The sequence below is a fragment of the Chrysemys picta genome, chromosome 1, assembly GCF_011386835.1.
Source record: "Chrysemys picta bellii isolate R12L10 chromosome 1, ASM1138683v2, whole genome shotgun sequence".
In the NCBI taxonomy this organism is placed as follows: Eukaryota; Metazoa; Chordata; order Testudines; family Emydidae; genus Chrysemys; species Chrysemys picta.
In genome coordinates, this window is record NC_088791.1 from 218,258,052 (window position 1) to 218,283,537 (window position 25,486).

At 42.6% G+C, this 25,486-nt stretch overlaps 2 protein-coding genes across 2 annotated transcripts; both read right to left on the minus strand.

Moving 5' to 3' along the window:
• Window positions 1–16,664: 16,664 nt before the first annotated feature.
• On the minus strand, window positions 16,665–18,291 carry LOC101944015 (olfactory receptor 51E1-like). The gene has a single exon (XM_008177765.2). The coding sequence runs from the start codon at window positions 18,226–18,228 to the stop codon at window positions 17,287–17,289; it is 942 nt and encodes a 313-aa protein (XP_008175987.2). The 5' UTR covers window positions 18,229–18,291; the 3' UTR covers window positions 16,665–17,286.
• Window positions 18,292–22,861: 4,570 nt separating this feature from the next.
• LOC103307277 (olfactory receptor 51E2-like) lies at window positions 22,862–24,986 on the minus strand. Its single transcript, XM_008177901.4, has one exon. It carries the CDS (start codon window positions 24,950–24,952, stop codon window positions 24,014–24,016), a length of 939 nt encoding a protein of 312 aa, XP_008176123.2. The 5' UTR covers window positions 24,953–24,986; the 3' UTR covers window positions 22,862–24,013.
• Between the last annotated feature and the right edge of the window lie 500 nt (window positions 24,987–25,486).

The window sequence follows — 25,486 nt, forward strand, 5'->3', positions numbered from 1 at the left end:
TATTCGTTTACTTTTGTACAGTACAGTCTAATCAATAAAACGTTTCCCTTTTTTAAACAATCTACCTGTGTTTTTATAGGGGCCTCGTTGTATGGCAGTTCTAGCGTTAAAAATGTATAAGACCAACATAGATTTAAAGCAGTGCAGGCTAGAGCAGGAGTACTGAAAACTGTTTCCCCATGGTAGAAAATCCCAGGTGAAGGTGATCGTGAAAACACCACCTTTCCTACTCCTGGGTGTATCCTCTGAGGGGCAAGGGAATTAACTGGGGAAATGTAATTTACATCTGGCACCCATTTGAGTGAATCTGGCCCATTGTTCATAATGTTAGCTCTTCTATCTGCTTTCTTATGCTGAAGAAAAGATGACAGTTGAGAGAATTAAGCAGATGAACACGCTTTTTATCCATTATATCAGGCATGCTTGGAATGTAATTGACAAACTTGTTGCTTTATATATTAATTCAGTGAGTCAACACTTCATACATGATGTAACGGATCCTTTATTATTCTTTTCATTGTTTCGTATTTTGAGATGTTTCAGTTTTAAACAAAACATGGAAAATGTTTAATGATCTGTAGAATTAGGTTCCCAGCTTGCTTGTTAAATACAACTAAAACATGAAAAATGTCTAAAAACAAGCTATTTTCCAACACTGACTTTTTCCTTGTCTTGAAGAATCAGGTAACAAATTATGAAAAATCCCTCTTTTGAAGGGACCGTGGAAAATGTGCTTAATGTCAGTTTCCTTGTGAGTAAACATTTTCATTTGTCGCTCTCCATTATGTAGCAACATTAAATAATTAATATTGCATGTTCTCATATTTGACAAATTTTGATTTATTTGTTACATTTTTTTCTAGCTCTATCAAATTAAGGTCCTGATCCTGCTTATTAATATGCTTAATTTTACACATTGAGTGTATGTCTACATGAAAGTTTGCTTGGGTACGTCTACACAAGCTATAATCACACCTGTTTGTAGACATACTGTGCAGGCAGTGAATAGTACTATTCACAGTGCAAACAGTTAAGCACATGCATACTTCTTTGCAGGATCAGGCCTGAGATATTGTCATGATTTTGATAACCTTCTGTGGGTTAGACTTCCAGGAAAGTATGTCTTCATCTGTGTACTGTCATTATTTCCCCATGGCCTTTACAATAGTTTTATAGGCGATTCAAAGAACATGTTTAGTGTTTTGTTTTAAATTCTGAAATATTTATTTACTTTTTCCATGACAAAATGTCAATTGCTTAATAGCCTAAGCAACTCAAACAGATGCTTCTGTGGTGCCAGTACTTATAGGACATGAAACTGTGCAGTACCCTATTCCCTTCTCCCAACCCACCCCGCCTGCAGGCTCGGAGAAAAGATGGACCTTGCAACATGTGTGGAAAGTTAATAAATTGCATTCTGGTGGACCAAGGGGGAAGTAATTCCAGACCAAAGGGGCCTTTATAGAGAACTCCATGCCAGCAGCTCCCTCTCATTTATGATTTGATTATAATGGAGTTAAATCTCTCAGCGAGATGAACAGACTAATGTTCTATAACTTGTTCCTTGTAATGGGCAATTAGTAACAACAAAACATTTAATTACAAAATAATCACACAAAAATGCAGATGCATTAATCATTGCAATGAAGACATTAAGTCAAAGTAGGACACGTATTTTCCATTAAAAGCAATAACAGCTCAAACACAAATCACTGCATGTTCATTCTGGTATATGTTGTGCAGCTGGTTTGCCCCTCAATTTTTTTCTTTCAGACTTTAAAATATTCTGTAGTATTATTCAGCACTGAGATATATAAAAATCAGAAGGGGGTCATCTAGAAAGCCAATGAATTCTAGTAGCTTTACTTAATTTTGTCAGTATTAAATTCACTGGTTCCATACATAAGTAGTGACTTTTCGTAGGAGATTGGCAATCCTTACCACTCAATTTTATTTTACACTAGAAAATAACATGGATAGTTCTCACATTTCAGACACAGTTTTGGAACAAGTGAGTTCCTTTAAGGAAAATATTGTGCATCTATGCCATTTCTAGATTTGTATTCTTTAACCTGAGCAAAATCTTCATTCTGTCCCACATTGATTTCTAGATTCATTTACAGAGTGTCTAATTTAGCAAATTGCACCATACTATAACTTCTACTGTTGCTACCACCAGTGGTGAATCACAGGCCCGAATTTTATCAGCAATTGAATTAGTGCTGGCAACACTTGTGCATAGCTGCATTTTTGAGTGTGAACATGAAGTGTATTACAAGTATGGTAGACCCTTCTAATGGTGCTTGCAACAACAAGATCTACTAATATAGTCCAAGCTTAAGAGTGAGTGCATTGTGATATTGGATCTGCATGTACGAAGTTAAAGAACTAAATGATGTATTAGAGAAAACTGTCAATTTGTAGTATACTGATGCAAGAGCTGCTATGACTATCCTGTGCATACTGCATTTGAAACCACACTAGCAACGATTATGTTCAGACATGGTTATTGTTAGCAAGGTTCTAGCATTGTTTCCCTGAGCAGTGTAGGCAAAGGGCTTCTTTTCCCCTCTCTCTGTAATGGAGCTACACTACCAGGAATACCCCTGCCCTGAGCATGGCTGCACTTTATGTCACAGGGAGGAGGTGCCGCAGAAAAAATATTACAGCCTGAGATTGAATTTTAGTCTCTATGAGGATGGAGAGGTTGCATCTCACCTAACATCATCTTTAGCCCAACCCATTCCCCCTCCCCCCACCCAGTCCAAGGGCCGGCTCCTGCTTTTTTGCCACCTCAAGCGGCAAAGCGGGGGGTGGGGGAGGGAGATAAAGCCGCAATTGGCAGCACTTCGGCGGCAGCTCTACCGCGCCACTTCATTCTTCGGTGGCAATTTGGTGGCGGGTCCTTCGCTCCGAGAGGGATTGAGGGACTCACCACTGAATTGCCACCGAAGACCCGGACGTGCTGCCCCTTTCCATTGGCTGCCCCAAACGCCTGCTTCCTTCGCTGGTGCCTGGAGCCGGCCCTGCCCAGTCCTTTACCTCCTGACCCCTGTACTGACCCTTGGGCCCACGGAGAGGCCTCTCCAGAGTTCAGTGATGGGGAGGATGCCATAGAGGTTGCTGAGGACAGTATTCCACACAGAATTGGAGAGATCTAAACACAAAGGGTTCCTGCAAGTATCTAGAAAGCATGATCAGGGCCAGAGTAGCGCTAGGGCACAAAATACTGGTGTATGCGTGTCCATACAAGCTATTATTCCAGGGAGGCTACTCTTACATTTGTGATCAAGTTGACTTTCCAGTGGCCCTCTTCAAGCCTTAAGAAGACACTTGTCTCCTGCTAATAGAATACAGAGAGGAATATAACTAGCACATTAAAAAGTAGTGTGGGTTCACCTCTAATATACCAGCTTTATACATCAGTGTAACAACATTAAGTTGCTGGAATTACTCCTCAGTTACACTAGTGCAAGTTGAAAGAGAATCATAGGACTGGATGAGACCTTGAGAGGTCATCTAGTCCAGTCCCCTGCACTCATGGCAGGACTAAGTATTATCTAGACCATCCCTGACAGGTGTTTGTCTAACCTGCTCTTAAAAATCTCCAATGATGGAGGTTCCACAACCTCCCTAGACAATTTATTCCAGTGGTTAACCACCCCTGACAGTTAAGAAGTTTTTCCTAATGTCCAACCTAAACCTCCCTTGTTGCAATTTAAGCCCATTGCTTCTTGTCCTATCCTCAGAGGTTAAGAAAAACAATTTTTCTCCCTCCTACTTGTAACAACCTTTTATGTACTTGAAAACTGTTATCATGTCCCCTCTGAGTCTTCTCGTCTCCAGACTAAACAAACCCAATTTTTTCAATCTTCCCTCATAGGTCATGTTTTCTAGACCTTTAATCATTTTTCTTGCTCTTCTCTGGAGTTTCTCCAATTTGTCCACATATTTCCTGAAATGTGACACCCGAACTGGACACAATACTCCAGTTGAAACCTAATCAGCACAGAGTAGTAGAGCAGAAAAATAACTTCTCGTGTCTTACTTACAACACTCCTGTTAATACATCCCAGAATGATGTTTGCTTTTTTGGCAACAGTGTTATACTGTTGACTCATATTTAGCTTGTAGTCCACTGTGACCCCCAGATCCCTTTCCGCAGTACTCCTTTCTAGGCGGTCATTTCCCATTTTGTATGTGTGCAACTGATTGTTCCTTCTTAAGTGGAGTACTTAGCATTTGTCCTTATTGAATTTCATCCTATTTACTTCAGACCATTTCTCCAGTTTTCCAGATCATTTTGAATTTTAATCCTATCCTCCAAAGCACTTGCAAAAACCCACCACCACCAGCGTGGTATCGTCTACAAACTTTATAAGTGTAGTCTCAATGCCATTATCTAAACCATTGATAAAGATATTGAACAGAACCAGACCCAGAACTGATTCCTGCGGGACCCCACTTGTTATGCCGTTCTAGCATGACTGTGAACCACTGATAACTACTCTCTGGGAACGGTTTTCCAACCAATTATGCACCCATCTTATAGTAGCTCCATCTAGGTTGTATTTCCCTAGTTTGTTTATGAGAAGGTCATGCGAGATAGTATCAAAAACCTTACTAAAGTCAAGATATACTACATCTACCACTTCGCCCTATCCACAAGGCTTGTTACCCTGTCTAAGAAAGCTATCAGGTTGGTTAGACATGATTTGTGCTTGACAAATCCATGCTGACTGTTACTTATCACCTTATTATCTTCTAGATGTTTGCAAATTGATTGCTTAATTATTTACTCCATAACACTGGTCTACAATTTTTGAGAAGTCATCTGCTTCAGAGATAAAATGTGCTATTTATTATGTATTTTGATGTGCTGAATTCAAATATGACAATTAAAACAACTGATTGGCTACTGTTTCTAAGATATTTAAGTTTTTACATTTTATGTCTATGTATATTGTGGAGATAGTACAGTTTTAATCATAAATTGTAAACCTAGGTCTTTTCATGTGTTTATGGTTGCTTTACATGATAATATTTCACCTGTCCTGTTTATGTAACACTTTAAAATCAGCAAAAGGGTTATATAAATAAAATTTATTATGAAACAAAAGGCAAAAAACTATTACGTATATAGTTTAGTCCTATTCAGTGTCTACTCGGCGCTTCTTGGCTTGTCTCTTGTATTCATTAAATGGAGCATCTCTTGTCACTGTCCAGCAATAGCCTGCAAGCACTGATGGGCTCCATTTGCCCTGATAGCGTTTCTCCATTGTTGCAATGTCCTGGTGAAATCGCTCACCGTGCTTGTCGCTCACTGCTCCGCAGTTCGGTGGAAAAAAATCTAGATGAGAGTACAAAAAATGTATCTTTAGTGACATGTTGCAACCAAGGCTTTTGTATGCCTTGAGGAGGTTTTCCACCAACAACCTGTAGTTGTCTGCCTTGTTGTTTCCGAGAAAATTAATTGCCACTAACTGGAAGGCTTTCCATGCCGTCTTTTCCTTGCCACGCAGTGCATGGTCAAATGCATCATCTCGAAGAAGTTCACAAATCTGAGGACCAACAAAGACACCTTCCTTTATCTTAGCTTCACTTAACCTTGGAAATTTTCCACGGAGGTACTTGAAAGCTGCTTGTGTTTTGTCAATGGCCGTGACAAAGTTCTTCATCAGAGCCAGCTTGATGTGTAAGGGTGGTAACAAAATCTTCCTTGATTCAACAAGTGGTGGATGCTGAACACTTTTCCTCCCAGGCTCCAATGACTGTTGGAGTGGCCAATCTTTCTTGATGTAGTGGGAATCTCTTGCACGACTATCCCATTCGCAGAAAAAACAGCAGTACTTTGTGTATCCAGTCTGCAGACCAAGCAAGAGAGCAACAACCTTCAAATTGCCACAAAGCTGCCAGTGATGTTGGTCATAGTTTATGCACCTCAAAAGTTGTTTCATGTTGTCATAGGTTTCCTTCATATGGACTGCATAACCAACTGGAATTGATGGTAAAACATTGCCATTATGCAGTAAAACAGCTTTAAGACTCATCTTCGATGAATCAGTGAACAGTCTCCACTCATCTGGATCGTGAACGATGTTGAGGGCTGCCATCACACCATCGATGTTGTTGCAGGCTACAAGATCACCTTCCATGAAGAAGCATGGGACGAGATCCTTTTGACGGTCATGGAACATGGAAACCCTAACATCACCTGCCAGGAGATTCCACTGCTGTAGTCTGGAGCCCAACAGCTCTGCCTTACTCTTGGGTAGTTCCAAATCCCTGACAAGGTCATTCAGTTCACCTTGTGTTATGAGGTGTGGTTTAGAGGAGGAGGATTGGAGAAAATGTGGGTCTTGTAACATTGATGGTTCAGGACCAGAAAGTTTCATCCTCTTCCTCGTCTGACTCAAGTGAGAATGATTCTGGTGCATCAGGAACCGGCAGTCCTTCTCCGTGGGGTACTGGGCGTATAGCTGATGGAATGTTTGGATAATGCACAGTCCACTTTTTCTTCTTTGACACACTTTTCCCAACTGGAGGCACCATGCAGAAGTAACAATTGCTGGTATGATCTGTTGGCTCTCTCCAAATCATTGGCACTGCAAAAGGCATAGATTTCCTTTTCCTGTTCAACCACTGGCGAAGATTTGTTGCACAAGTGTTGCAGCATATGTGTGGGGCCCACCTCTTGTCCTGATCTCCAATTTTGCAGCCAAAATAAAGGTGATAGGCTTTCTTAACCATAGTGGTTATACTGCACTTTTGTGATGCAAAAGTCACTTCACCACAAACATAGCAGAAGTTATCTGCACTGTTCACACAAGCACGAGGCATCTCTGCTCACTTTGGCTAAACAGAAATGTGTCCCTTTGCAAAATCAAACACTGACAAATAAGAGAGCACTACACTGTATGATTTCTAGAGCTGATATAGGGCAATTTGTTCAGCAGAGTGATGTAAGCTTCATTATGATTGCATCATCCATGACTTCTAGGAATAACATGATGCAATTCATATCATGTATGACGCAATACCAGCTTCAGATTGCATCATTCATTGTTTTGCCTAAAAAGCAAGTACTGTCCAAACCCAGTCATAGATTTTTTCATAGATCCAGTCAAAGATGTATTTTAGTCATTTCTGGTTTAAATTGAGATCCCTTCCCCTTATAACTCACTTATCCTCCGCCATTCCCAAGTCAAGGGTCGTATATACACTGACCCAATAGCATATCTTGAAAACTAGAGCCAATCAACAATTTTAAGCATCATTTTCATTCTCAGTGACCCAGAATTAGTAAAGTTTGACTACATTTATTTCAGAAGCATTTTGGCTGTAGAGCAGTGTAAATCTTTCTGGGTGCAGAAGCTAAGTTGACTGGTCTGTAATTGCCCGGGTTGTTATTTCCCTTTTTATAGATTGTCACTATATTTGCCCTTTTCCAGTCTTCTGGAATCTCTCCCATCTTCCATGACTTTTCAAAGATAATGATTAATGGCTCGGATATCTCCTCAGTCAGCTCCTTGAGTATTCTAGGATTTATTTCATCAGGCCCTGAGGACTTGAAGACCTCTAACTTGTCTAAGTAATTTTTAACTTGTTTTTTCCCCCTACTTTAGCCTCTGCATCAGCACCTATATTTCATATAACTTTCCAATGCTTTTCTTTCCTCTGTTCCTTTACATGTTGAACCTCCTTTATATTTTTATTTCCATTCAGGATAAATAACACCAGCATTTAAAGCAGGAATATGATCTGGCCAAAATTTTGGATAAGAGCTTGTATTTGTATATAAATTTTAGGTTAAGGCATCAATATCAGATTAATTTTAAATATAAAAATTTCATTTACTCCTATTCCTAATATCACCATAGATTAATAAAGATGAAAAAGGTTTACAAACTCTCATTTATTTGTCACTATTTCTATTGTTGTTTTTCTGTTTGAGGTGAGAATTTGTGGAAGCTGACAGAAAAGCAGCATTATTATATCCAGTAGAGTTTAGCTATTAAAGCTCATTGTGGGAGGGAAGGAAGGTTCTGACAGTACATATGAGAAAAAAGAAAGATGTTCTTGTGGCTAAGGCACTTGACTAGGAAATGTAGGTTGAATTCCCAGTTTTGCTATGCTCCCAGTGTGACCTTACATAAATCACTTAATCTGTGCTTCAGTTCTCTGTCGGAAGATAATATTGCCCTGCCTCACTGGGGTCTTGTGAGACTTCGCAAATATTTGTCAGTGCTCAGATCCTATGGTTATGGGTTCAAATAAATACATTCAGTACAGGCTGTGGAGTTAGGCGATGTAGGTTTTATTCTTGACATTGATTTCCTGTGTGAACTTGAATACAGGATTAATGATGACTAAGAGGAAATGTGTTGGTGCACATTTATAGGAGCAATGTGGAGCCACTCCACCCTGCAGAGGAGCTCTAGGAGGGACTACATTATACTTTTTAGAATGAGATATCACCTTCTTTTAGTGCACCTTTGCTCAGTTCAGCTATACTTTGCATTCACCATCAGCAGGTGACTAGATTCCCAACACTGGAGGTTAGCTGAGGACCTGACTCAGTCTGCAGTTGTCTCTCTCACTCATGAACAGAACAAGAGCAGTAGATGCCACACTCTCAGTTTGCCTTTCAAGGTGTGCTGAGTCAACCATCCCACCCCAGATATTAGGAAAACAACAACAGTTAGTCCACTCCATATGCAACTAGACTTCTTTACAAACATTTCCTACAAGAGAGCCCCAGCTCTAGTCATCAGTAATTCTGTACCTCAAATCTTCCCCGTGCAAGCGCGCTATAATAAAACTCTATCATTCTGCACAGAGTCTGGGCATGGACAGGTTTACATAATATTGCCATCCCAAATTAAGAATCCTAGAAAGTTGTGGAGTTTTACTTCCATATATCTATTGATTATTTTAAGAATCTTCAACTTCTATACCTTATAATCTTGTGGGAAAGAAAAGAAAATCTTGCAGAACTAAGTCAAAAGTGAGGCTGTCATTATTGGCATTCCATGGTTCATAGTTATAGTAGTATTTTTAGTTTGCTGACAAGTATTTTTGAACAAAGAACATTGTTGTGCTTTCACTATAGTAGTACAGACAAACTCTATATATTTGGCAAGTTTTCTTTTCCTGAAAGCTGTAGATGGATTACAAACAAGGATACTTAGTGTATCAGTTATAGTTTAATGGACCTTTAATAAAAGTAAATTGATCTGAAAGAATATATTAGCTTGTTTTGGTTTGGCTGAGTTTGTTTTTTAGGGTTTTTTTTACTCTAGCGATTCCATGATATGAAGGAAAATCCTTTCCAAAGGCTGTTCAATAATGCTGCTGCAAAAGTGTCAATGTATTTCTCATATATACTATACTGCAGTTTAGGTCAATATGACATTTTACTGGTAAATAATAATAATGAGATAAAACAATATGTAAAAGTTAGTTAATCATGAAGCTCTACAGGGTGTAGCTGAAAATGGAGCAGAGTTCTATTGTGTATGTTTTAATTTTTATTATATTTTTATGATTGATTATTTAGCTCAGCCCTGATACACAAAGACATAAGGCCCCAATCCTGCAAACAAACACTTATGCACATGCTTAATTTTACTACCATGAGTAGTGCCATTAATTTCATTGAAACTACTCACCATTAAGTTTGTGCATCTATTTTGCAGGATTAGGGTTTAAGAATTTACAATCAATGTAAAATAGATAACAGTTAAGATGTATAATATTCCATTGCACCAGATAAGGACCTCTCCCAGAATTGTGCAGCTTCCCTTTTTAAAAACAGAATGTCCTTATTTAATGGATAATCGTAGAAAGCTTGGTAGAAGAAGTGTATGTTGAGTAGGGATGGGAATGAACAAAGAGTTGTGAATTGCTGCCCTAGGAAAAGGCAGCTTTTCCAGGTATAAGGAGTGCTATGGAAAACAGTTCAAATACAAGGACAAGAGAAAGCTACAAAGAAAGCAGTTAAGAGAGAGGCTCAGTTGTGAGGATTGCTAAATCCATCAAGATTTTTTTTTAAACTGTATCTTTTGGATGTGATCTATATTTATTTCTTCTAATTTATCTATACAGGAAAAATCTTGGTCCAGAAAGCAAAAAATAAAAGTGCTGGATAGCAAAATGTAGACAACTGAAACCTGCAACAAAAACCAATTCCTTTCTGACATATAGTGAAAGGCAACTTAGAGGTAAGCCACTAGTTGGAGTACTTATAAAATCATGACCATAGCAGAAATGGTGGTGATGGTGTGCTTAGGGAAGATTAAGTTATAATATCTTTTATAGACCTTTTTAGTATCAACTATGTTAAGTCTCGATGTGGCACTGGATCCTACAGACATGGGAAGAGCTTATTAAATTATCAACATGAATACACAGGTGAAAAGTGTCAACATTCCTAATTGAAAAGACTATTCCTTGCACAATCAAAGGCATCAGGTCTGATTTATCACTACTTTGTACCTTATGCAGTTATTTACTTCTGTGCTAAGTGGATGTAAAGCTCTATTGGGTCTGAATTCTCCACTAACTCTGGGAGAAGCATCACTTTGCATGCATTCACTTTGCCCAGTGTATTACCAAAGGTACTAGCAGTGCCACGGAAAATCAAGTCCATTGACTGAAAATGTAATTATCAATTCTTCCCCCCGCCCCGAACTTCTGCCATACAATATAAGCAAAAAGACTTTGCACAACTTAAGAAACATTATTACTGATGTCTCTATTTGATATCCACTGAAACTTAAAACCACACGTAACTGGAAAAACACACATTTACAAGGATCAGTCCGCATAGCAGCTGTTAGTCAAATCCCATGTTATTAGTCACATTAAAAGTGGGGAATAAATTTCTTGTCTGTGATCAGGAAAAAGAAAACTAGCTTCCAGTTTGCAAGAGACATTTGAGGCCAGATATTGATCTCGACTGCATCAGTATAATTAGGAGTAACTCCAGTCTAGCCTTGGCTCTAAGATATTAGGTTTTGTCATTGTATATTTTCTTATCTTCATGCTTGACCCTTTCAGAAGATACAACCATTTGAAAATATTACTTAGGCTTGAGAACTGAAATTAATGTTTGTATGAATACTGTTGTTTTATGAATATTCATGGAGCAGCCAGTCTCTGTGTCTCTCCTGCATCTGGAGTGGTCCAGGAGAGTCCGTGAGATTGTGTACATATAGTGCAGTCTAACTTCTCATGAATGTTGAATTTCTGAACTGCATAGATTTTTGTTTATTTGTAACTGACTTTTTAAAAATGTAAATAGGTAATAGAACAAATGTAATTATAATCATAAATCGATTCTGGTATGGGAGTATTTTACAACCACTTTGCTCAGGCTTATAAATGACTGTACAAGGCAGAAGGCAGTGCAGAATCATCTACATGGTCCCTGACATGAAGAATGATACCCTAAGGCCCCCATCCTTCAGCTGGATCTGTGTGGATATACCCCTGTGGCCATATGGGTCTGAGGTTATAACATTCCAGAGTGCAATCCAGATTAGAGGGGGATTGTGTCACCACTTGTCCTGCAACCTCGGATGCCTCACAATGCATTGTTGCTGCAGCTCCCAACCAGCCAAACAGCATGCAGGTCTGTGTACAACTGCAGCCTGCCAGCTACACACCAGCCGCACTATGGCTTCCAGCAGCCTTGGTTACTACTTGCAGGGTGACCCCAACCTACTCCCAGATTGTCCAGTGTTGTGTACTATCCAGCCCTCTCCTGGACAGTGTGAATATTTTAGGTCAGTTTGCTACTTTAATTGGAGTTACCACACAGCCCAGTTTAACCACAACACTGGATTAGTTTTGATTAAAGAATAAAACAAGTTTATAAACTACAAAGATATAGATATTAAGCAAGTACAAGTGTGATGGGTTGGATCATAGAAACCCCCTTGGGGCTGCCAACTGATGTGCCAAGACTACTTCTGCCCCTGCTTTTCTGTCCTGGCAGCTTAGGACTTCAGTGCCATGCCTGGTTTGAGCCAGACCTGCTAGCCTGCTGCAAACCCAGATCTAGGTCTGAAGCATGTCCCCTAACAGCTGTGAGCTTGACTGAAAGCAACTTACAGAAGTGTTCTTGTCTTTCACACTCAGATGCCCAACTCCCAATGGGGTCTAAACCCAAATAAATCCGTTTTACCCTGTATAAAGCTTATACAGGGTAAACTCATAAATTGTTCGCCCTCTATAACACTGATAGAGAGATATGCACAGCTGTTTGCCCCCCCCCCCCAGGTATTAACACATACTCTGAACTAATAAGTAAAAAGTGATTTTATTAAATACAGAAAGTAGGATTTAAGTGGTTTCAAGTAGTAACAGACAGAACAAAGTGAATTACCAAGTAAAAATAAAATAAAATACGCCAGTCTATGTCTAAGAAAACTGAATACAAATAACACCTTACCAGTTCCAGTAAGCTTCCTATTACAGACTAGACTCCTGCTAGTCTGGGTCCAGCAATCACTCACATCCCCTGTAGTGACTGTCCTTTGTTCCAGTTTCTTTCAGGTATCCTTGGGGGTACCTAAAAGAAACTGAGGTTCTCCCTTTAGCCAGCTGAAGACCAAATGGAGGGGTCTCCCACAGGCTTAAATGGAATTTAGCTTGTGGGTGGAGACCCGCTCCTCTCTCCTATGCAAAGTCCAGCTCCAGGATGGAGTTCTGGAGTCACCTGGGCAAGTCACATGTCCATACATGACTCAGTTTTTACAGGCAGAAGCCATTGCCCACATGGTATCTTGAATGTCTCCAGGAAGACTTCAGCATTTCAAGATGCATTGTTCCTTAAGTGCTTCTTGATTGGGCACTTAACTTTGTGAATTCCTTTCTCCAGCAACTGACCAAATGCTCTACTAAGGTTATTTAGAAAACAAGCCAGTACAGGGCCAATATTCATAACTTTGAATACAAAAATGATACATGCATACAAACAGGATTAATAGATTCAGCAGATCATAACCTTTACATAGATACATTACATGGCATATGTAGCACAGAACATATTCCAGTTATGTCATATATATTCATAAGCATATTTCCATAAAGCCTTATGGGGAGGGTGCCGTCACAACAAGTACAATACATTAAAGTCAGAAATGGTTACAAGCGAAATAAAGATAAAACATTTCCTAGTAGCTAAGACTTAACAAACTAGACTTGATTCAATGTAAAATCCCCTATCACAGGTTCCAGCAGTATTGCTAACCAAATTTTCAAGTCAGGATCTGGCCTCAAAGTCCAAAGGGATGGTTCCTTGTCTTCTTAGATGAAAGAGCAAGTGATTGAGAGAAAGATAGGAAGAGACTTGAGGTGTTTTTGCCCCTCACTTTTCTAGTCCAATCCACCCTTTGAAATGCATTTTCCTGAGGGTTACCCCTAGATAAAGTTCCTTCTCACTTCTTGGGACAATAGAGATTAAAATGCAAATCAATCTGTTCCTGTCCCCCTTCACTGCCAAAGAATGGCTCCTTGACCAGTGATTGCCAATTAATTTTGATGACACCTGGTTAGAGGCATCAGCTTGTCCTTCGATTTTGAGGAACAGGTTTATCCACTCCCCAGACTTGGCTGGTAAACACATTTTGGTCATAATTTCAGCTTGTATCGCTCCATATATTTCACCATGACTAGTGAGTTATGAGTTTTCAAATGATACATCACAAGGCATATTTTGTACAAAGATTATTACAATAGTGCATATGGTGTGAATACAGGGGGCATTCAGTCACAAAGGTCCAGTCCTCTAATTGGATTCATGTATGTGGACCCTTGTGTCCATGCAGAGGTAGATTGACTTTATTGGGGATCCACATGGGCAAAGGTTCTCCCATGCTTATCTATGCAACTGCAGGACTGGAGCATAAATTCGGACATGTCACTAGAAATGAGAGTCATATATGGATGAAAGAAGAAATTGAGAGAAGAATAACATGCTCAAACTTTCTGGTTTTTCACATTATTTAAGACACACCAAGAGCAAACGTAGGCACGTAGGAATATTGGCATACTGATTTTCTCACAGTATTGTAGATCAGACTTTGTAATATGAAAAGCAGCCTTACTTGTTTATCACCAATGAGAAGTATCTAATCACTACACTGCATTGTTGTTTTGCAGTTGCTACAGCTAGTGACTGCCGGCAGTAGTTGAGGATGTTACTCTCTTGTACTATTACCTGGCAAACAGGTGCTTTTCAAAGCAACAGCTGCATTTTAACAAAAGAGTTACGTTTTCTTTTTACCATTTTCAATTAGATAAAAGCAGCTGGTACCACTTTAGAGAGAAAGGGGCTCATGAATTATGCACTTCATACTGAAGTACTGGTTTCTTCATTAATACAACTGCCTCCTGCCAGGGGCTGAGAGAACCCTCAAGGAGGAAAACAATATCGCTTCTGCTCACAGCTCTAGACGCTGACAGTTAGTGGCATGAAAAAAATTAATGACACACAATGTCATCTTGCAACTTTTTATTATTACCCTTTGGTTATTTTAAAATATGAAGAGCATCTGGGTTCAATACATTGGAGAGAAATACTAACTCAGATGTGCTCTATGCAGATTATAAAACAGTTTTGACAGCTAAAATTAACCGATTATGTGTTTTCCTATATAGATTAAAAAAATCTGCTTATTCTCACACTGTGTATTTTCCAGAACTTTATCAATGTGATTTTTGCCACTAGGTGGTACTAACGCACCTTGATGCCCCATCCAATGTGCTGCAAAGGGCCTATAACTATACTGGGATAACATTTGCCTTTAACCTGCATCCTTCATACTGGTGCAATCGCAAGAGTGAGGCTGATGTGCCATAAATTTAGTCATGGCGCATTAATTATTTCTGGAAAAGTAATTCCTGTGTACAGTATGTGGAGAATGGTGGAGTCCATTTTATAACCAGCTATGACCAGCTGGGTTGGGGCCACTATGTTAGGATCTACTTGGATTCCTGGATTTCCTCTTCCTGGGAGCATAAATTGGGAAAATTTAATTTCAGTGTTAATATATTTATTGACATGACACTGCAAACAGGTTTTACCAGAATTAATAGGGACAGGTCTCCAGCTCTTTCTCCATCTGGTATAGAGTAAGAATGGTGGGTGCTGTGTCTTTTCTTTTTAAATAGGGCACCCTAAAAGAATCCGAAGAGAGAATCCAGGGTTGCAGGTTTGAGACACATCCTAATTCATGAGCAAGCATCTACATTACTGTACCTCACACAATACAGCAAACCATTTATTGTCATGTAATGGGACACATACACCACACAGCCAGTTAGGCAAGGAACCAGCCCATAGAAGGGAAGAAGGAGAGGACTAGCTCCACACCAGACCTGAGCTGCCACCTAAAAAGGAGAGAATATTTTATTTTTGTAGACTAGAGTCTAAGCTACAATTCTTCAAAACCAAGGGGAGTAAATGTGGAATTAAATATTGCTGATGCTCATCAAATCAAATAATGTGTCCAGATTGTTTTTAATAGGGCTATGTAATTTTATTGACCACTAGCTATTTGCAAGCTACTTCAATAAAGGTAATCAAATAAACCGATTGCTTGTAGAGGTCATGGAGGAGAAATGTTACCCCTTTTGCTCTATAGTAGTGCACAATTGCAAAAGATGTATTTATTAATGACTGGAAAGAGAATTCTGTACTTACTTCCTCCTTTTCCATCTTCATCCTCTTCTGCCTGTTTTAATAGAAACATACTAACACAAACAGAAAAAAAAACCCAGAACAAAAACCCATCAACCCCTAAATTCCAATACTTTTTACACCCTTTAAAGCCCCCAAACCACAATGTCTACAAATGAGAAACTAAGGGATGCAGCCAGTTCCCCACTGCCATGTCATCCTGCATCTCTCACTATCATCACCCCCACTCAATGTTAGCATTGCCTCTTAAAATTTGCAAAGATGTAAGCAAAGATCAAAAACAACATATAATTAAGTGATTATAAGTAAAGCTCCAGAGGGGGATTCAAACCTGCGGCTCCCACATGAGTGCTCTAATCACTGGGCTGTTGGATATAAGGGGAGCACCTCCACTTCCTCAGTTTTGTGAATGGTGCCTAAGTCCTCATATGAATGTAGCCCTTTATTTCCTTTGCATCTATTCAAAAAATGGTTCAAGATGCCCAAAATCCAACAAAATATAGTGGGTTGAACTATTTTTTTTTCATCTCTTTGGTTCTTTGAAAATTAAAATGAAAATTGGTTTCAGGTTGACCCAAAATGAATTTTTTTTTAAATTTCTTAAACTGCCAGTGATTTAAAAAAGAAAAAAATCACATAACTCTAGTAGTGACTGATGGAGAACTAGATGCAGGGGGGAATACTTGGACCCTTAATTAATCATTTCCAATACTTTTTGTTTAAGATGTAAAATATTTGTAAAAATATTAATATTTTGAATGATAGACTCCAGTGTTACACACTTCAAATCTTTACTCTTGTTAAGCTTATTGTGTATGAACAATCCTGTATGGCACTGCCAAAATGCATGGCACCAACTAATTCCTCAGGAAATAAATAATCATAACTAGCATGATTCTCTGGTGTTATTTTGACAAATAAAATATGCAGACATTTGAAGAATTTTCAAATATTGTGTGCAGAATTTTTAATGTTTTGGTGTAGAATTTTAATGTTTTGGCACAGAATTCCCCCAGAAGTACCAGATGTAAGATCATGCGTCATTTATTCCTTTTCTGGCAGCTGTTATTTATTCTCCGCTATTAAGAGACTGGTGTCGTGTATTCCTCTCTGACGTGGTGTATCAGTGTCATCCATGGAACTGAAGTTAGGAGGTCATACACTGTGTTCAGTGCTAGACGGAAATCTGTTGATTTCAATGCCAGTTCCAGGGACTGGTGGCTCTCTTAGGCCACCCTGAAGTTCCTCAGGCTTCTGGCGGGAAGCGAGGGTGCTGGGATCTGCTGCGTTTGGGTGGCTGCCGCAGGATCTGATGAGGAGGGCAGGGGAGAGGGCTGGCTTACCCAAACTCCTCTCTTGTTCCCCTGTTGGTGCCGCTCTAGCTGTGGCTGTTGGACGAAAGGGAAACTCCAGGGACTGGCTATGTGCCACTGTGATCTACACTGGGTTTGCTTTGAGTACAAGGATGCGTGGGGAATTGTCCTGCTTGTCGAGTGATGTTCTGGATTGGCCATGTGGGTTATTAATTATTGCTTCTGTTTTGAATGACTATGCAGCTGGCTAGATAAAAGGTCCCATCAGTGTGTAGTTCTTTGGAACAGCCTTGTGATCCTTTGACGGATTTGCTTGGTTTTCACCCCATACACTATTGGGTTGAGTACCGGGGGCACCAGCAAGTGGACGTTGGCCATTACGACATGGATGTTGGAACCCTGTATCTTCCCAAACCTGTGCACCATGGATAGGCCAATGAATGGCACGTAGAACAGGAAGACGGCACAGACGTGGGAGATGCAGGTGCCCAGCGCTTTGAGCCGGGCCTCTTGGCTCAGACTCAAGGCGGTTCTGAGAATGAAGACGTACGACAGGGAGATCAGCAGGGAGTCCAACCCAATGACAGAGGTAATAACAATCAAACCATAGATTATATTGACCTTTATGTCGGCACAGGCCAGCTTCATCACATCCTGGTGCAAGCAGTAGGAATGGGAGAGGACTCTGGAGCTGCAGAAGGGCAGCCTTTTAATAAAAATGGGCAAGGGGGCCATCACGGTAGCTCCTCTGATTACCGCTGCCAGCCCTATCTTGGCTATTCTGGGGCTGGTGAGAATGGCTGCGTGCCGCAGGGGACAGCATATGGCCACGTAGCGATCAAAAGCCATGGCCAACAAGATGGTGGACTCCATGGCAGACAGAGAGTGGATGCAGAACATCTGGAGCAGGCAGGCATCGAACCCAATGGTGGTGGAGTTGAACCAGAGGAGGTCCATCATTCTGGGCATGGTGGATGTGGAGATCAGCACGTCGATGGCTGCAAGCATGCAGAGGAAAAGGTACATGGGCTCATGGAGGCTTTGATCGGCTTTGATGATATAAATAATGGTGCCGTTCCTGAGGACGGCGAAGAGGTACAGCGAGCACAGAAGGAAAGCCAGCCAGAAATTCACTGCCTCCAGCCCTGGGATTCCAATCAAGGTGAAGGTGGAAGCGCTGGAGCTGCTGTTGTTGGAAGCTGACATGGGTGGGACGTGTTGCTATTTTCCAGCTGCCTTTACATAAGCCTGGAATCAAAACAATTATCGTTATCAGTATCAGTGTGGCAAGGTTGGGACTTACCACCCAGTGCTTCCTGCTGGTTGTCCTCGGGAATTAGCTCAGTCCAGTGGAGCGCCCTCTCCCAGTGGTGTTCCGCCCGTTGTCTTGCCCTTGGTTGGCGTCTGAGCCCGCATTGCTCTCCAGCTCGTGTTATCCTCTTCAGGACCACTGCAGTGCCCCTCAGTCCATCCACACCCCCTTCTGGGAGTGGGGGGATGATCAGTAGTCTCTCTGCACCCCAGCCACCATGTTCAACCACACCCCCAAAGTCTAATCGCTTCTGTCAGGGATATGGCGTAGTCTATAATGGCCGCTCCCTTTGGCCGATGGCTGGGCGTACTGCAAGGGGGGAAGGGAAGGACTGAGGCCCACCCTCTGCCCGACCCAGGGACCCTCTGGCGGCAGCCTTGCTGTCCTCCTTCTCTCCCCCCCTCATCTGTCCACTTTCCTGGTCCGCTTCCCCTATGGCCCCTTGCACCCGCTAGGCCCTTCTCTTCAGGGCCTGCAGCCTGGCAGGCTACGAGCTAGAGCTTCCTTCTGCTCCCCCTAGCCTGGCCAGCATTGCGCTGTCCAGGTGCTAGTCTCCCAGCTCTGGAGACATACCTTCTCCTCTCGAAGGCCTGGGACAGACTGACTCTCCTCTCCCTGAGCAGCCTTTTTATACGGGTGAGCCTGGCCCTGATAGGCTGTCTCCAATCTGGGCCCCGATTGGCTCCCAATAAGCCCTTCTCTAAGTGGCTGCCTGTCTCTGCAGGCGCATTGGCCTGCTGCAGCCCATACTCTCAGGGAGTGGGGCAGCCACCCCACTACACACAGCAAGTGCCATTCTGATCTCACTGCTGCTGGCCTCACTCTAGTAATGTTAGTGGGTTTACACTGGTTTGAATATGATCAGAATCAGTCCCTCAGTGTCTCCAGGGGCTGCACAGTCTGCAAATATTTCCCAGTACAGTGCCCCAGTCCTGGCAGCTGTTGGCACTCAAATGGGAACATCGTGTAATAGGTTTATAGCTTGCAAGAGCTCGTCTGGGGATAGAGGACACATTTCTTTTTGGTTTGTGCACTGCCAAGAAAATCATCGGCATTATTACAGAGGAGAAATCTGAGACCATGAGACTAGAAATAGGTCAAGGCAAAGGTTTTCCATTGTCCAGTAATCTGGGGCACATCAGACTTTTCATACCCACGTTCACAGGTATTAGGGACAGTAAGATCCGTTGCAATCATCTGTACTGAGCTTCTGCAAAACACAGGCCAGGGAATTTCACTCATCGAATTCTGGGGTTGAGCCCAGCACCTTGTGGCTGAATGAGAGCGTGTCTTTTGAACTAGGTACGCAGTATCGCCCAGCCCTACTCAACAAGTATGAGTCACAGCCCCAAAAATCATGAGACTGGTTTAAAAATAATAAGATTTAAAAATACACTAGTGCGTGTTTTTTTTTCATGTGCCTTTGGTGACTGAGCCTTTGGGGTGCACCTGATTCAGGGTTTTGAGCTTTTCTGCAACTCACTTTTAAAAAAAACCTTTCTTAGGCAAACTGAAAGCTGAGATTCCCACGCAGTGTCTTGATCCCAGAAGTTGGTGCTTTAAGAAAATAGTGCGAGACTCCCAATAAAATCCCAGGAGCTGGCACTGCTGGCTGTATCTCAAGCGGCGCACCCACAAACACAGGCATTGAGGGTTAGTTAGTGGACTTTTCTGGTCACATAGTCCATCAGTGACAGAGACGCTTGTTAGAGGGCTTTCCCTTCACCCCCTCCCCTGGTTCTTGTCACGCAGACAGAAAGCAGAAGACCCGAAGTGCCAAGTCCAGACAATGTGATGTTTATTGGGGTTAGTTCCAAGCAAACTTGTCCACAGCTCCAAATGCCGGCAGAGTCTGTTCCACAGTGTTCCCCTTCCCAGTTCTGATGCCGCGGAGCGTTTACCCTGTGTCCCCCTGTGACAAATTTTTCTAAAGGTTTATTCATAAAAGGAAAAAGATAGAGATGAGAGTTAGAATTGGTTAAATGGAATCAATGACATACAGTAATGACAAAGTTCTTGGTTCAGGCTTGTAGCAGTGATGGAATAAACTGCAGGTTCGAATCATGTCTCTGGAATACATCCCCCACTGGGATGGGTCATTCAGTCCTTTGTTCAGAGCTTCAGCTTGTAGCAAAGTTCCTCCAGAGGTAAGAAGCAGGATTGAAGACAAGATGGAGATGAGGCCTCAGCCTTATATAGTCTTTTCCAGGTGTAAGAACACCTCTTTGTTCTTACTGTGGAAAATTACGCAAAATGGAGTCTGGAGTCATATGGGCCACTCCCTGCATACTTTGCTGAGTCTCAAGGCATATTTGCCTTCTCTCAATGGGTCCATTGTATAGCTGATGGTCCTTAATGGGCCATCAAGCAGGCTAGGCAGAGCTAATCTCAGCTTGTCTGGGATGTCACCCAGCAGCATAGCATAAATTTGCCATACAGACAGTATAGAGCCAATGTCGGACTTATGTCTCTGGTCACCAAAATATGGCCTCCTCTCAGGATAGGACCCCAGTTTTTTAATAGCAAATTTCAACGCAATAGTTCTGGACAAGAAGTAAAGAGGATATTGTGTCTTTCTCCTTTTGCTTAAACGTTTTTATTGAACAAAGAGGTAAAAGAGAAATGAAACACGTAAAACATATAAAGATGAGTACATTATACAGCTGTATTCATTGGATCATAACATTCTATTCCATTCTAAGCTCTTGTGCCATGTCTATCCTGTAGCATCTGAGCACCTCCCAGCAGTGCATAAGGCGATGTGACTGGCATCTGTCCCTTATTGTGCCTTTTCCATTCCTCGCCCCAGCGGGACATACTGAGATATATTTTTTTAATGAAACACATAGGCTGGGATTTCCAAAAGTGCTCAAGCGACTTAGGAACAAAAATCCCATTGAAAGGCACTTAGAGCTCAGTCAGACAAATTGGAGAAATGGTCTGATGTAAACAGGATAAAGTTTAACAAAGACAAATGCAAAGTGCTCCACTTAGGAAGGAAAAATCAGTTTCACACATACAGAATGGGAAAAGACTGTCTAGGAAGGAGTACGGCAGAAAGGGATCTAGGGGTTATAGTGGACCACAAGCTAAATATGAGTCAAAAGTGTGATGCTGTTGCAAAAAAAGCAAGCACGATTCTGGGATGCATTAACAGGTGTGTTGTGAGCAAGACACGAGAAGTCATTCTTCCGCTCTACTCTGCGCTGGTTAGGCCTCAACTGGAGTATTGTGTCCAGTTCTGGACACCGCATTTCAAGAAATATGTGGAGAAATTGGAGAGGGTCCCGAGAAGAGCAACAAGAATGATTAAAGGTCTTGAGAACATGACCTATGAAGGAAGGCTGAAAGAATTGGGTTTGTTTAGTTTGGAAAAGAGAAGACAGAGAGGACATGATAGTTTTCAGGTATCTAAAAGGGTGTCATAAGGAGGAGGGAGAAAACGTGTTCACCTTAGTCTCTAAGGATAGAACAAGAAGCAATGGGCTTAAACTGCAGCAAGGGAGGTTTAGGTTGGACATTAGGAAAAAGTTCCTAACTGTCAGGGTGGTTAAACACTGGAATAAATTGCCTAGGGAGGTTGTGGAATCTCCATCTCTGGAGATATTTGAGAGTAGGTTAGATAAATGTCTATCAGGGATGGTCTAGACAGTATTTGGTCCTGCCATGAGGGCAGGGGACTGGACTCGATGACCTCTCGAGGTCCCTTCCAGTCCTAGAATCTATGAATCTATGAACCTAGGTGCTTTTGAAAATCTTGGTGGATGTGTTAGCCTATCTTCGCCTATGCATTAGTGATGGATGGCCCCTGAAAGAACTGTCTCTCCTGCCTAAATAAGCTATACTCTTGCAGTATCTGTAGATACATGTATGTGTAGATAGACAGTATTGTACTTGTGTTAGTATATAGGCCTGTTTGTTAGCCTGGGATAGAATTTTGGGTTTGACTTTTTGATACTCTTATATCTTATGCTAATATGTGTGAACAAAGAACAAAGATACTGTGTGTGTTGCTTCTGCGTGGCCAGATGGGTTTGTTAGTATAATAGGAACAGGGGAGGGTCTACAGCTACTTAACAAGCATCTGAGCCGTTCAGATCTGCCCATAGGGCAATCTCTTGTAACCGTGCCTCTGTGGGCCACAACCGAGAATGCCAAATTCAGGACAAACTGCTGAGAAGCAGGGCAGATACACCCCAAGACTGATGGCTAATCCCCCATAGGATATACCAAACCAGCAACAAAAATAAACTTCCGTTTCACCACACTGGCTAACAAGAAGTCATAAAAGCAGTTTCCTTAGGCATTCCAGTCCTTGAATTACCACCAAAACCACTAGACTTAGAGATGAGTGGTTCTTTAAAACCAATCTCTTCAAATAAAAGAGTCTTCTGATCTCAAATGACCAGCCACATACCCAGGTCAATATATAACTTAGATCTTTCCCAAAAATCATGCTGAGGCCAATTCTTTAGTATCTAAAATCTAAAGGTTTATTCATAAAAAGAAAGAAAGGTGAGAATTAAAATTCGTTAAAGGAATCAAATACACACAGTAATTGCAAAGTTCTTGGTTCAGGCTTGTAGCAGTGATGGAATAAACTGCTGGCTAGATAAATCTCTGGTTGCTTCCAAATCATTGGAAGGACCTCAGTCCCTTGGTTAGAATGCTTCCATTAGTGTAAGTTCATAGTCCAGATGTTTGAACAGGAAAGAGGCAAAATGGAGGTGTTTCCAGGTCCTTTTATAGCTTCTGCCATGTGCCGGAAAACCCACTGTTTCAAACAAAGCCCCCAGCACAGCTAGTGGAAAATCACAGGTGACAAGATGGGGTTTGGAATCACACCGGCAAGTCACATGTCCATGCATAATTTTGCTTAGTCACAGCAGGAAAGTCCATTATCTCTAGATAGGCGTCTCCCATGGTCCATTGTGAGTTAAGTGTCCTTTTGATGGGCTTCTCCATTTGAATAGTCCCTCCAAGATGTGCTGGTTAACTACCTTGTGGGCGTTACCCCAGGAGCAAACATTTGACATCCAGGTACAGAGCCAATACTCATCCCTTCAAATACAAAACATATACATGCATACAGATAGCATAATCATAACCAGCAATTCATAACCATCTCATAGACATCTTACATGCCACATTTTGTACAAGAGTTGTTGCAAATATATAACAGTGGTTGCAACAATGATCTACATGGCCATATTTTAATCAAATAACGTCACACCTCTCTATCCAGGTCCCTGTGTTGGTTCCCATCACCACAGTGTTTCAGAATGAATGTGTGCTCTCAGGTTAGGTTCATTATTTGTGTTATTTGTGTTGTAGCAGTGCCTGGGAGCCCCAGTCACGGACCAGCTGTACAAACACAGAACAAAACGACAGTCCCCACTCCAGAGAGCTTCCAATCTCAGTGTAAGACAAGAGAAGACAGGTGGATACAGAAGACAAAGTGGAAGCAAGTCTCTGAGTAGCTCCTTCGTTAGTCTCTAAGGTGCCACAAGTACTCCTTCGTTATCAATCTTAAGTTATAGATTCATGGATTCTAAGGCCGGAAGGGACCATTGTGATCATCTAGTCTGACCTCCTGTGTAGCACAGGCCAGGGAACTGCCCCAGAATTATTCCCAGAGCAGGTCTTTTAGAAAAACATCGCATCTTGATTTAAAAATGGTCACTGATGGAGAATCCACCTCAGGATCCGTCTGCGTATCTGTTTGGTCCTCGCCCCGTAGACAATGGGATTCAGCAGAGGCGGCACCAGGAGGTAGACGTCCCCCATGACAACCTGAACCAGCGGAGCGAGGCCTTTCCCAAACCTGTGCACCACGGACAGTCCAATCAGTGGCACGTAGAAGGCCAGGACCACACAGAGGTGGGCCACGCAGGTGCTGAAAGCCTTGACACACTCCTTCCTCGAGGACAGCTGCAAGACAGCCTTGATGATCATGAAGTAGGACAAGGCAATCAGTAGCGCGTCGAGCCCCATCACCAAGAGGATAGCAGTCAAGCCATAGACGACATTGACCGTGGTGCTGGTGCAGGCCAGGTTTATAACGTCCTGGTGCAAACAATAGGAGTGCGACAGGACGTTGGAGCCGCAGAACGATAGGCGAAGAATGAGCAAGGGCAAAGGGAGGAAGAACATCACACCCCTAGCCACAGCAGCCAGGCCTATCTTCACCATCACCGGACCGGTGAGGATGGTCGCGTGCTGCAGAGGGTGGCATATGGCCATGTACCGATCCCAGGCCATGGCCAGCAGGACGGTGGACTCGACAGCGGACAGGGAGTGGATGAGGAACATCTGGAGCAGGCAGGCGCCGAAGCTGATTTCCCTCCAGTCAAACCACAGGAGGGAGAGCATTCTGGGCACGGTGCAGGTGGACAGCGCCAGGTCGATGGAGGCCAGCATACACAGGAAGATGTACATGGGGGCATGGAGGCTCAGCTCCGTCTTTACAATGAACACCACCGCGCCGTTGCCTACAATGGCCATGAGGTACATGGAGCACAGAGGGAACGCCAGCCAGAAACGGGCAGCTTCCAGCCCGGGCGTGCCGGCCAAGACGAAGGAGGAAGGGCTGAGGTCAGTGTTGTTGGGAGAGGGCATGGTGCGCCGGCTGTGATGCTATTCCATGTTGTCTCCCCCCCCTGCCAGGGACAGAGAAACAGTATTGTAATGAAGCACGTCTAGTGATACTGCATCTGAAGGGACTATGGCAAGTAGGTGCCACTAACCCTGGGTGGTGGGTGAACCCCTCCTTCGGGGAGGCTGGCCCGCCAGCTTTGCCCCGTCTGCCCCAGGACCCACCCCCTGCACAGCCAGAGGATCCCCAAAGACCTCCCCACCCATGCGGCTGGAGGAGCCCCGAGGACTCTCCCCTGCGCCCTCCCCAGCTATGTCGGCCACACCCCCCAATGCTGGCCCCAGTGCCGGGCTGAGCTACCGGCCCCCCCCCATGCCATCCAGGCCACTGGCTCCTGGGCTGGCCCGAGCCCCAGGCTGCCTCTGGCCACGTGTGGGCCTGAGTTCCAGTCCACCGGCTGGAGCTGAGTGAGCCCCTGCCGTCTTCAGGGTAGGGGGGAGTGCGGGCGGGGCCTTGGGGTGGAAATGGGTGGGTCTATGGCCTGGGTCGGGGGAGGC

Bases quoted from the DNA above. Each gene is read 5' to 3' on its own strand.
- LOC101944015 (XM_008177765.2), bottom strand. From the start codon at position 18,228: ATGTCAGCTTCCAACAACAGCAGCTCCAGCGCTTCCACCTTCACCTTG.
- LOC103307277 (XM_008177901.4), bottom strand. From the start codon at position 24,952: ATGCCCTCTCCCAACAACACTGACCTCAGCCCTTCCTCCTTCGTCTTG.